This window comes from Elaeis guineensis, chromosome 14 (assembly GCF_000442705.2).
Source record: "Elaeis guineensis isolate ETL-2024a chromosome 14, EG11, whole genome shotgun sequence".
NCBI lineage: Eukaryota > Viridiplantae > Streptophyta > Magnoliopsida > Arecales > Arecaceae > Elaeis > Elaeis guineensis.
This window is the reverse complement of record NC_026006.2, coordinates 63,307,477-63,320,464: the sequence shown is the minus strand read 5'-3', so window position 1 is coordinate 63,320,464 and position 12,988 is coordinate 63,307,477. Positions and strand designations below refer to the sequence as shown.

Below are 12,988 nucleotides of genomic sequence, written 5' to 3'. Positions count from 1 at the left end.
AAATATTTGATGCATATCCATCGGGTACTTTGATACTTTTCAAAACTCCCAAAAAATTATCCTTTTCTCGAGCAGACATTGTGTAACATGCAGGAGGCACATAAATTCTATCATTAGCAAGCATTTTAGGATGAAGTTCCTGTCGGATATCCATTTCTTTTAAATCAAGACGTGCCTTCATGTTATCTTTGCTCTTTCCATCAAGGTTTAAAAATGTTTCAAGTAAATTATCGTAAACATTCTTCTCTATATGCATGACATCAAGATTGTGCCGAATAAGATTATGTTTCCAATAAGGTAAGTCAAAAAAGATACTTCGTTTTTTCCATAAATGTTTACTTGGCTGTTGTGTAGATGCTATATGTGTGTCTTCCTCATTTTCATCCTCGAAATAATTGTCTGGATCTTGAAACACCTCTGCATCTATAGTACTGATACTGACTTCCTCTGGTAACCCTTCGTGCACTGAGCTTTCAACATCATCCCTTCCTCTTTTTTTAGAAGACTTTGAGTGCTTACCATAGCTGTAATTCATGCCATCCATTTGTCTATGAACATCAGTTTCAGAAGGTAGAATAGGGGCACATCCCAATTCTATAGTACCATCAAACAAATCTTTCTGAAATCGAAACGGATGATTTGCTTCCAACCATCGACGATGTCCCATGTAACAAAATTTACCTCCATATTTTAACCAAATTGAATGTGTTGAATCTCCACAACAAGGACATGCGACCCGTCCCTTTGTACTCCAGCCAGATAAATTGGCATATGCTGGAAAATCATTAATAGTCCATAACAAAGCTGCCCGTAGTTTAAATGTTTGGCCGTTGGAAGCATCAAATGCATCAACACCCTCCCACAACTGTTTCAATTCCTCTATCAAAGGCTATAGAAAAATATCAATATCATTGCCTGGATCCTTATCTCCTGGAATAACCATTGACAAGATAAGTGATGATTGTTTCATGCACATCCACGGTGGCAAATTGTAAGGTATCAAAACGACTGGCCAAGTGCTGTAGGTAGAACTCAGGGTCCGAAATGGATTGAAGCCATCAGAAGCTAAGCCAAACCTAACACTGTGAACATCAGAGGCAAAATCAGGATGCCTATCATCAAATGCTTTCCATTGAAGACTATCTGCTGGATGTCTCAACATTCCATCCTTTGTACATCCTTCATGATGCCATCTCATTGATGAAGCTGTTTTTGATGATGCATAAATCCTTTTCAATCTAGGTATAAGAGGAAAGTAACGCAATACCTTGGCCGATTTCTTTTTACTCCGCGTTGCATCCAATTCATTCAGTACATCATCTCGATCTTCTTTTTGTGTTATCCATCTTGAAGATCCACATACATTGCATGACTCTTGATTAGCGTTTTCACCCCGATATAACATACAATCTTTCGGACAACTATGAATCTTTTCGTATCCAAGATCCAATTCCTTTACTACTTTCTTGGCTTCATAATACGATGGTGGTAAACGAGTGCTTTCTGGAAATGCATCCTTTAATAACTTGAGCAGTATGGTAAAACTCTTTCCAGACCATCCATTCAAATATTTTATATGAAATAAATGTACAAGAAAAGAAATCTTAGAAAATTTTGTACAACCCGGATATAATTCTTCGTCTGCATCTTTCATTAAGGTGTGATAACGAGCTGTCTCATCATTAGATGTATGTATGGGCTCCTCAACATGCATACGTTCTGTATGCGTACATCCATCAAACATCCCAACTGTTTCTTGTATACTACTGGATTCTCCTAAATTTTGAACATCAAATCCAAAAGCATCTGTGATCAAACCTCTTATATCATCATCTCTTGCAGAATTGTCTTCTAAGCTAGTGGATCCAAAATGAGTCAGGGGTTGGTTACATGATGATGGCAACATAGATTCTCCATGAAAAATTCAGTTGGTATAACCTCTTAAAAAACCATTCCATACCAAATGTTCTTCAACATTTTATGGATCTAAAGAAGAACTATTTACACATTTCCGACATGGACATAAAATCTTTCCATTCAAACTACTTTTCTCCATACCAAATTTAATGAAGTCATGAACTCCATCTAAATATTCTTTACTATTCCTTGGTTTATTTATCCAACTTTTGTACATTGTAGGATAAAAATGACCGAACTTGTAATTTATCTAAAAATAAAAAAAATTATACAATCTATATTAATGCAATGAGTAAAAAATATCAGTCATTTCATAAAATTCAAAAAAATAACAGCTAGATAAAGTTTACATAGTAAATGCTTGCTATCATCAACTAATAGGTAAAGAAGGTCCTATCCCATTCAGAAAATGCATTAATTCTATAGGTCAATTACAGAAATCAAATGATATACAACAAGAGTCAAAAAAAATTTCGACAGCATTTCCCCTTAGTTCTTCCGTATAGGAAGAACAAAAGAAAAATACCATCCGAAATTTTTTCCGAACCCTCAGCATACCATTTGATTATGGTAATGACCTATAGAATTACTCACATTTTCCAAACTGTCGATACTGGATAATCAATTGATCAATGTACATAATTCTTTTATCCGTACAAAAATAAATAAATGTACGGATACAATAGAATATGTACATTAATCAAAAGACGGGTCTATATTTCTATGCAATGTAATTTTTTTTAAAATTAATACAATAGAATATGCCTGGCATTAAATTCACAACCATCACAAAAACACTCATGAAAATCTACTTAGCATGCATTTTAAAATTAAAATCCATGCTAAGTAGTTTTTTTTTTTTTCAAAATGAACAGCGTGGAACAGCTGCCTACCTAGCAGAAGAGTATTGTAGCATAGCAACCATCAGAATATCACCATAAAGACGTGCAAGATTTCATCTAAACAAATCGAGATTTCTAGCAACTCCCATCAATTCGGGATTTTGGTTAAGCTGATTTTTAATGGCAACAAAACCATTTTGCTATCATGTATAAAAAATAAACAAATATGTGTGATAACAGAAACAAAGATTGATGTCTAAGGTTTTTCTTTGATCAATAAGATGTCTAAGTTATTTGAAAAGCAAGACAGATCTGTAACATGTCTGTTAAAAGAATAAACAGCTTAAATTATGTAGCTAGCTCATTGTACTTATTATCGATTTTTGGATAGGTTGTCCCTCGTGGTTGGGAACTCCTTGCTTTCAATTGCTATGAAAATTTTCAATGCATGCCTGTAGGAATAAATTGGTGGACCTTATGTTCCTCTTTGGATGATGTGGTATTATCTATTTGGACATGATATACAGGAGAGGATTAGACAGCCAACACCTACATGTGATTCCAAATGCTCCATTCTTTTGGTTAAGATTCTTAAATTTTCAACTGGTGATGACATAAATGAGTTGCGATGCTCTTATTTGTTCTTAGGAATATCTACTATGTTTTATATTGATACATTCTTTCTTTGATGCAAATGTTTGTCATTGCAATGACTCATTTCGGGCTTTTTTTGTATTCTAATTTTCATGACTTCTGCCACAACATAGTTTTTGATTCATTGATATTTGTTAAAGAATAGACACATAACAGATGACCATATTAAAACATACTCATTTCTTTGGTTCATGTCGGGTATATGTGAGGCACTTCCTCACGGGCATCAGATCCTCCTTTCCTACCATAATGTTGGTGCATCCTATTGCATTAAATATTTGAACAAACTCTTAGAATTTATCTCGGTTGTCATCTATTCAAAAAACTATCATGCAATTAGATTCCTTACACAGATCATGAAGGTGTCTACCAGAAGAATGTGTCTGGTAACTTCATAAAAATCCAAACATCAAAGAATAATGACTAATGGAACATGAGACACCCCATGAGCAGAGATTAAGGGGACCAAGCCAACCAAGATCTGGTCTCCTATCCTTCAAATACATGGGGATAGAAACAAAGCAATATTTAGCCCCAAGTACTCAAAGGTAGTCTATCCTTGCATTATTTGGTAGCCATTAATTTGACCAGAAGTTATACATTGACTGATCAGAGTTAACCTATAAAACATTTATAGAACACCTAAAGACAGAAGCCATGGTGAATTGCTAAGTATTAAATGAGGCAATTGCAGACTTCTCCTCCTACCGGCAACTTGGGTGTGGAAGGAAGTTGCTACCCCACGAGTTCAAGTATTTTGGTGGAAAATAAATTGGGGAAGACTTTCTTGTAAGGATCGATTGGTGTACAGGCGCCTTCCACCAATCCGAAACTGCTGCTGTTACTTTGTCCTCAAGCCACTGAAGATATTCAACATATTTTGGTTTAACACAAATTGAGGAAGATGACCTAAGCAGAACTAAATAGTACATTTCCAGCAATTCTTTGATGGATCAAAGGACAAGAGAAGATCAAATCACAATGATAAGCCATGTCGGCTGGGTACTATGGTTGAAGAGGAATGAATGGCTATAAGGTCAGCAGAGCAATCCCAAGTAAATATCCAATTTAATTCACAGACTTACTGCTCAAGTTTTAGATGCCAGAAAAGAAAAAAAAAAAAAAAATCAATGACAATAAAAATACGAGAAGTCTAATTCTATCTTGAGATGAATCCATAAAGATATATTTTTTAAAAAAATTTATAAGATAATAAATTTTTTTTAAAAAAAATAAAATATTTCTGCATCCTCTCGCCTTAGAATCACAATAATTTCCGCAGAAAAAATCGAGAAAACTGCGTCCGATAGAACAGAATCACAGTGAGAAGAATGCCAGAATCAAAATAAAATTGGAATTTTTATCTTTTCAGGCCCGACGACTACCGGCGACGAAGAACTGAAACAAATGTCTGAAGCTAAATCCTGGGCGATTCACAATGCAAATCGATGCTACGAAGGATATGAGAGATTATAATATATTTTTGGGAGGAGAGGCGAAAGCAAAATGGGACATCGGGAGGACGAAAATAAATGTCTCGACCCGGGAGGACGAAAGAATAGGTGCGGCGTGGACGGCGGGTGCGCTGCCGGCGGTGGAGATGGGGTCGGCGGAGGAATGGGTGGAAAGGGGCGGCGGTAGATAGATTAGGGCACGGGAGGCTGGTGGGGTATTAAACAAACCTAACGACGCTTTTTAGCGTCGTTAAATAATGGCGTAACAAAGCGTCGGTAATTTCTTTATTTAACGACGCTTTTGCTAAAAACGTCGGCGTTGACAGTGCTCAAATTTTACGACGCTTTTAAGCGTCGTTAAAAAACGACGCTTTTTAAAAACGTCGGCAGGTCAGCGCAACCTACCGACGCTTTCCAAAAGCGTCGGCAAAAAAAAATTATTAATTTACTATTTTTTTATAGTGTTTGAAGGTCAATTAAAATATTAAACCACAGAATACCGAGTTACTGGGTTAATGAAAAAAATCCTTCCACCGCTCAGCCTTCAGCACACAACTATGGGAACCTTTTGCTCAATAATCCAAGACTCAAGCAGCTGGTGAAAGGCAAGCTTGCTCCGAGCACGGATATATAAAACATAACTGTTCCGAATTCTATCTGCTGCTCGGGAGCTTTTATTTCATTACGTACAGGACTGAGTATTCTGTAGAGTTAAATTGAAAGATAACAATTTTGTGGGGGGAAAAAGGAAGACAGATTTACAGATCATATTGGCAGCCATGGCTTAACCTCAAGATACTGTTGCTTTATATCTTATGTCTTGAGGTAGTGTGTGGTTATGTAATTTCGGATGAAAGAAGACCTTATTCCACCTTATTCTCCCAAACACCATAAAATCCGATGGTGGGCCATCCTGGTTTACTAATTATGATCGTTGTTGCCTAACCATCGAATATGAATTTCATATCGGACGATGGAATTGGGTATTTCATGATTTTTTGTTCCCAGGGTAGCTGTGTTATTTATGAAAAATAAAAAGGGGGCGAGAGGGGGGGGGGGGGGTTGGGGGGGAGGATGAAGCCCTATCTATCTGACTGCTTTTACTTTTTCATCTTCACACTGCAGCTGCTGCTCGCACCCTTTCTCTTTCTCGGTTGGTCGAAATCATCCACAGCCCTCCTCCCCTCCATCGCTTCAGTATCATCCTTTGTTCAATTTGGATTCCATGACCGCTGATCACTGCTACACTCGCCTCACACCCTCTCGATCTCTCTACAAGTAGATCTCCTTCTACCTCCTGTGTACGATTGGCAGCCCTCCTACTGACTCGTTCAGTGTGCGTTGCTGTGTCCCTTACTATCTCTATCCTTCTCTCATTCTACTCCACTTCGATGATCCTTCTATTCTACTGCTACTATCTTTGATATAGCATTGAAATTTCTTGCTTGATTGTGCTTTTTTGTAATGAGTAGATACTACCTTATGTCTGTTAATAAGACCTATAAATGTTGCCTTTTGTTTAGTTTTTGATTTTTTTGGAATGTTGTTGTCTTATGATTTTTTTTTTGTACTATCCTCTTCATGCATGATGTCCATTCTTTCTTTAACATGTTCTATAATAAGTTATGTTTTAGTTTTCCAAGCCATCTTTTCTCCTATGAGGGCTAATGTGACATTTTCCCGTGAGGGCTCCTGTGGTAGCATCATGTTCTCCTTTTGCTTTTATTTTCTTCTTGAGAGATGTCTTGTGTTATATACCTATTTTTTCATCTATATTAACTTTTATATTATTTTTCTTTTATTTTGTTTTGGATTAGAATTTGTATCTTATAGCCGCGATGCTCTATTGACTTTAACTTCGCATATCCTGAGCTACCTTTTAATATTTTTTTGATGCTTATAAATAGTTATTATTTATTTTATACAATCAAATTGCAAATGCTAAGCAATGCAGCCCATTTTATGCTAGCAATTTATTGAGGCATGTTTTTTGATATTTTTGTATTTCTCTTATTCTTTATATAATGAGTTATGATTTATTTTTTTATACCCTTTTATTCTTGCTATTAGGCAGTCCTAAATTGCAATCAATTGTGCCTTAATTTTATATTTGCAAAGTTTGGGTTCAGTGTAGTTAACATGAAGAAAGCCCATACATACGACAATTTTGAACATGGGAGGGTAGGATCATCACGTAGAAAGGCTTCTAATTGGACTGATGCCCTTGATCTGCTCATGCTTGCCTTGATGAGGCAAGAAGATGACTAAAGCAATTGTCAAAATGGTACTTTCTTATAAGAAACATAGAAGAAGATGACAAATATATTTAACGAACAAACGAAGAAGACCTTTACCTATAGAAACCTCAAAAATCAGTTGAAGGTCATGAAGAAGAACTTCAACCTGCATTATAACTTAGCAAATCCTATCCGAACGGGGATGGGATCCTGACATGTGTTTGCATTTTTTTCCTATCTATATCATTCATTATTTTTTTACTACTGGAATTAATTTACTTAGGCAGATTGTAGATCCATTGAGTTGATTGCATAGGTGTAATCATAAATTACTGTACTTTTTTTTAGATGGATACCTTGCGTAAGCTGATGGAATTTTTGATTGAGGAGGATAATTATATGCAAGATGTGATAACTACACTCTTAAGTAGTGGAATCATTCATGTCGAGGATTGTAGTATGCTTATGAAGATGCTTTGTCGGACCCATCCTTTCTCTGATCACAACCTTACAACAAACATGTTGAGTGGCCATCCAGATAGGGGTTATGATCACTTTAGAATAACAAACACAATGTTCCTATAGCTAGAGCAATTGCTTATGTCATGTGGTCTAATAGTTAGCACCCGCAATGTGACGGTGTAGGAGTAATTAGCCTATATCCTGTACTGCATAGGTCATGATATCACGAATAGGATTTTGGCCGAAACTTTCCAGCACTCAGGAGAGGCGATTTCATTGCACTTTAACAATGTACTTAAAGCCGTGTATTCATTGAAGCAAGAGTTTATAGTTCAACCCGATGAAGATGTAGATGTGCACCCACGCATCCATGAAAATAGCCTTTTCCATCCTTACTTTATGGTACCCCTGAACTTTTCTAAGCTTGTTCATTATTTTTCATCTCGTAGTTGATGTCTCTAACATAGCTAATTCGCAATACAGAATACTATCGATGTGGTTGATGGTACGCACGTAGCTGTACTAATCAATAAGAGCAAATAACCCCACTTTCGTAATCGAAAGGGTATCATTTTCCAAAATGTTATGGCTGCAACTTCATTTGATCACTCATTCCTTTTCATTTGTATTGGACGAGAGGGATCGGCAGCCGACATGAGGATTTTCCATTGATCTATCGAGTCAAGGAGGTTTAAAGTGCCGAAAGGTATCCATATTCTCTCAATTTTAGAATTTCAAATATTTTATTCATTTTTAAGTCATTTTACATTGCATGGTGGGGTACAAAAAAATATTATCTTGTTGACTCAGAATATGCCCACACGAACAAGTTTCTTGCCCTTTATCGGGATAACAGGTACCACTTAAGTAGTTTTAATAATCCTCAAGCACGACGATATTCCAATGCTCAAGATCTATACAATCATCGATATATGTAATTATGAAATTGTGTAGAGAAGATCTTTGGTATTCTAAAGTAGCAGTTTAAGATTTTGAGAAGTTCCATCTCATACCGCTTCAAGGTGCAGAAGTGTATTGTTATGACTTATTGCATCATTCACAATTTCATAAAATGCAACCAAGCAATGATAAATATTTTAACATATTATTGAAACTCTTGCTTATGGATCCAGATGGGGACGACGTCGACCCTTTTTTATTATAGGAGACGATGAAGCCCGTAGAGATGAAGAACTGCATGGTTCGATAGCTAATAGGTTATAGGTTGCTCATAATCAGCGAAGTACGTTTCATAATTAAGGCCATATAATCAAGTTCATATGTATATTAATATGCAGCTTCATTTATGTTATTATGTATAATGTGTTTGATACTTGATTGCACAATATATGCAGAAAATCAAGGACATGTTCACTGAGTTATAGTGATATACTCGAAAAGATTCTATATGATTTTTGAGAGGCGTACACAAGGAATTTATGACTCCTGAGCTGAGCATCAGCAGAAAGTCTCCAAGTATAAGCATATCGTATACAAAAAGTATCTAACTAAAAACGAGACCATTGCTGCACTGAATAGCTATCTACGATCTCCCAATAATCCCTCTTGCGAACACATGCATGCCAATAAGTTTAAAGAGGACAAAAATCTTCTTGACAGCCCCATAAAACTGTGTGCACGAGATGGTATCCTACTTCTGATTGTAGTTATCTTTATTGTAGACTTTCTTCTTGAACATGTGGTTGGACATCTTTAATTTGTGTTGTGTTGGACATCTTTAATATTCAATACCCTCTCTGCGAGCTTTTACTCAAAGTATTCTATACTTAATGATATTTCTGGATTGTTTTTCTGAGGCAAACTAATGATGTATTTATACTTTAACTTGTTGGCAGTGGGATGTAGTATTTTGATTTAACTTGTTGGCAGTTACATTATCTTCGCAGTTCAGATTCTTAACCGTTTTGGATTTTTATTCTCTACTCTTACTAATTGGACACGCTTTTATTCTGTGCAAGTTGTTTTAGGTTTAATTCTTTCTTAACTTGTTGGCAGCCCATTCTTTGCTATGCTTAAATGGTTGGCTGCCCCATATATGCTTTATCTTTTGCTTCATACAAAGATATATAGCTGCTTATAAGGATGATGATGTATCTTTTTATCGCACATGATGTGCTTGTGCACACACTGATGGGAATGGTCTCTGCAGAGGCTTAGATTAGTCATTCTACGTATGTTAACTAGCACATTTATATTTCAATTGATTCAAGGCTTTATGATCTGTTGTGCCTTCTTTTCCATTTGGCATATTTATACTTCAGTTGGCACAAGCAGCTTAGATCGGGTTGCTTCAATTTACGGTTGAACATAATCTCTACTTGGGTTTTGCTGGATACCCCTGTTTATGTATCTCGGATATGTGAACACTTATGCTTTATGATTCCCAGATGAGGTTTTAATTGATGGGTTATGTCACTCTACTATTTCTTCCCATGTGCTATGGGCTGTTCTTTGGCAGTTTATTTTCTTCCCATATGATGTGAGCCCTATAATTGATGCCGATGGAAATTGGTCTTTGATATCAAGGGTTTGCTTTCCCTCAATCTGATGATGCTTTAACTGATTGATTATGTAGGTCTATTACTTCTAACCATCTATTATGAATTGTTTCTTGGCATTTTATATTTCTCTCACATGATGTGTTCACTGTGATCGATACTGATGGGAGTGCCCCTTATATGAATGGTTTGGTTCTTCACAGTTTGATGACCATCCTTCATGTTCTCCTTCACAAATGGTTTGGTTCTTCATAGTTTATCTACATGCAATGCTGAATTAATTATTTTTTTTTATAGATTTCTGACATCTTTATTATGAATGATCTACAAGTATGCTGGAGAAAAGATATCAAGAAGCCAAGCCACTATATTTTTTGCTCTTGGAGCTCAGCTTCTTGAATCTATTTCGAAAGTAATGTTAACATAGATTTGTGTATATAGAGCTGATGCTCTTGCTGCGCCAATATTATTTACTGTAGTGTATTTGATAAAGCATAATGGTGCACTAAGAGGACTCCTATTCAGATATGGTAGTTCTGCTGTATTTTAAATATAGATGGTTTTCTTTTCTTGTTTAGAGGTAATAATTTCATATGTCTCAGTGAGTGATAACATTATGTGGATTTGAAGTCAGTGGGGTTGATTATGAGCTTCATATGTCCAAAAAGTTGTTTTCAATTCAGATTGATCAGCAAATAAACATAAATTTGTACTTTTTTGCTGCTTATCTCCCATGAATTTTAATATGAAAAATTTTGATTTCTTTTTTTTTAGGTCATCTTAAGCTGTACTATGGAATTAACAACCAACTGTTGAGTTGGAGCCAGCAATTCAATTAATTTTTCTCTACCTGCAAGCATGTTATGTCTCTAAATTATGATTGCAATCGTTGTTGAGATGCCGTAACTGGAACCAGAGGACTTGCTGTTGCTAATTGTTATGTCTCCTTTAAATTCAGGAGATAAGACCTTGTTGTTGCTGCTTAGGGATGAAGACCAGATTAAAAAAATATATATATATGTCCATACAATATATAATATACAATAATATATCTTCATACAAAAAAAAAAAACTCTCTATTTTATATACTAAACTTAGCCAAGGATATTTTTGGATTTTTTGAAAAATTCATCCTCTATTCTTCATAGAAAAGAAGCTTATTCCCATATCAACCAAATACCAGTTGGAATAACACTGCATTAATTGTACTGAAATATCAAATTTCCAACCAAACAAAAATATGAAATAAGAAGGATGAATAGTAATCCTTCAAGAATCCAAATTCTTATTACAGAAATAAAATTTAGGCATCCAAACGCTACCTAAAGGTTTACAAGTGGGAGTACCATCATGGAGCAGTGGATCTTGCATGCAAACTCCTAAAGTAGCTCACGAGCACTATCTAGCCAGACCTTGTAAGCATCATCTGAAAATAAAACAAAATGCACCTGCAGCAAAATAATGAAAGTTATGTTCACATTCAACCAACTGCATTCCCGTATAGAATTAATTGTTAGGAGTTAGGACTAACAAGCTATATCATTTCAATGCACCTTATTTGACAGGAATGTCTATTTATTAAGATCAACAATAAAAATTGGCCCTTTTCCATCAAAATGACGTCCAGAATGGAGGAAACAAAAACTCAGTCAAGAGAGGAGAGAAAACAAACAGAAATAATGAACAGATTTTTACAGCCAGCAGCAAAGCTTTAGTGCAACCATTTCACAATCTGTGAACTTTGATATCATTTCGAGTTATGCCAGGCAGCAAGAATGTCATCTAAAATGCTTGATGTGAGAAAAACGATGGCATCAGTTCCGCATTGGTCCATGAGAACTGTATAGTAGATCACTTGCACAAGTATCAGTGAGCACCTCTTCCATACTAGCTTATTGATGAGCAGCAAGCAAGCAAGAAGTTTATCTTTAATACTTTAACTAGAAAATATCAAAAGAAAGCAGGTAACTAATACCAACTATTTATTGCTGATGAAACTCATAGATCAAGTTCCCGACTTACTGTACTTCCTTTTTGTAGGTCACTTCCTATTACTATACCTTACTTTGGGTTTTATGAGTCTAAACTGTCCTTCTGTCCTTTGGGAAGTTTAAAAGCATTTTTCAGAAATTTCAGAACCTCCGCATCAAATTCATGTTAAGGTTTAAGAAATTTAGCTTAGGTGATATTCTGGTGCATAAACCTGAATAAGATTTCTTTTGCTGCTTAATCCACAGAGGAAGACTGGAGATACTGGTAAAGGGATATCTAATTCTAAGCATCACTGGGCCAGAATGAGAATGGTCATCATCTAGATCATTAAGAATTATGAGGGGTTTTTTAGATTTTATTCACTCTGCTCCTTGAACAATAACAAGAATGTTATCGACAGAGGAAACATAACCCTTCCCGCTCTAAATCGTTATTGTCTCCAGGTATCTTATAGGAAACATAACCCTTCCTGCTCTAAATCGTTATTGTCTCCAGGTATCTTATGGTCAAGTATAGAATAAATGGTTGGAACTTCATCTACTCTTTCAAGTGACATGATCCTTTGCATCTTTCTGGAGGCATTAAGTGCAAAAGAAATCTCCCAATCATGTTTTCTATGATTGCAAGTTCTCAAATCCTTCTTCATTTTTACCAAGGTTTTACTCTTCTTATTCCAGATTCTTTGACCTGAATTAAAGCATCCAATTTGTTTCACTTATACTATTCACAGTCGATCAAATCCAACTAATTGTTGATAACTTTGTTCTCCATTCCTCGATATCCCTATATAGAGGCTGGTCAACCACCTCAGCAGGGTTTTCATGCATGTTTGAGACAGCTAATAAAAAACAATTTAAGATTTCCCACATTTGCTGTATTTTAGCTATCGCAGCATGTCTGGTCAACCATAA

General features: G+C 35.8%; 1 protein-coding gene across 2 annotated transcripts in view; it reads right to left on the bottom strand.

The window, feature by feature from the left end:
- Positions 1-11,253: 11,253 nt before the first annotated feature.
- Positions 11,254-12,988, bottom strand: part of LOC105057200 (uncharacterized) — a 6,725-nt gene continuing 4,990 nt past the window's right edge. For both annotated transcript variants that reach the window (XM_073248750.1, XM_010939706.4), the window contains exon 7: positions 11,254-11,533. In XM_073248750.1, the coding sequence (XP_073104851.1) occupies positions 11,465-11,533 (69 nt within the window). In that variant the 3' untranslated portion in view covers positions 11,254-11,464. The remainder of the gene's footprint in view (positions 11,534-12,988) is intronic.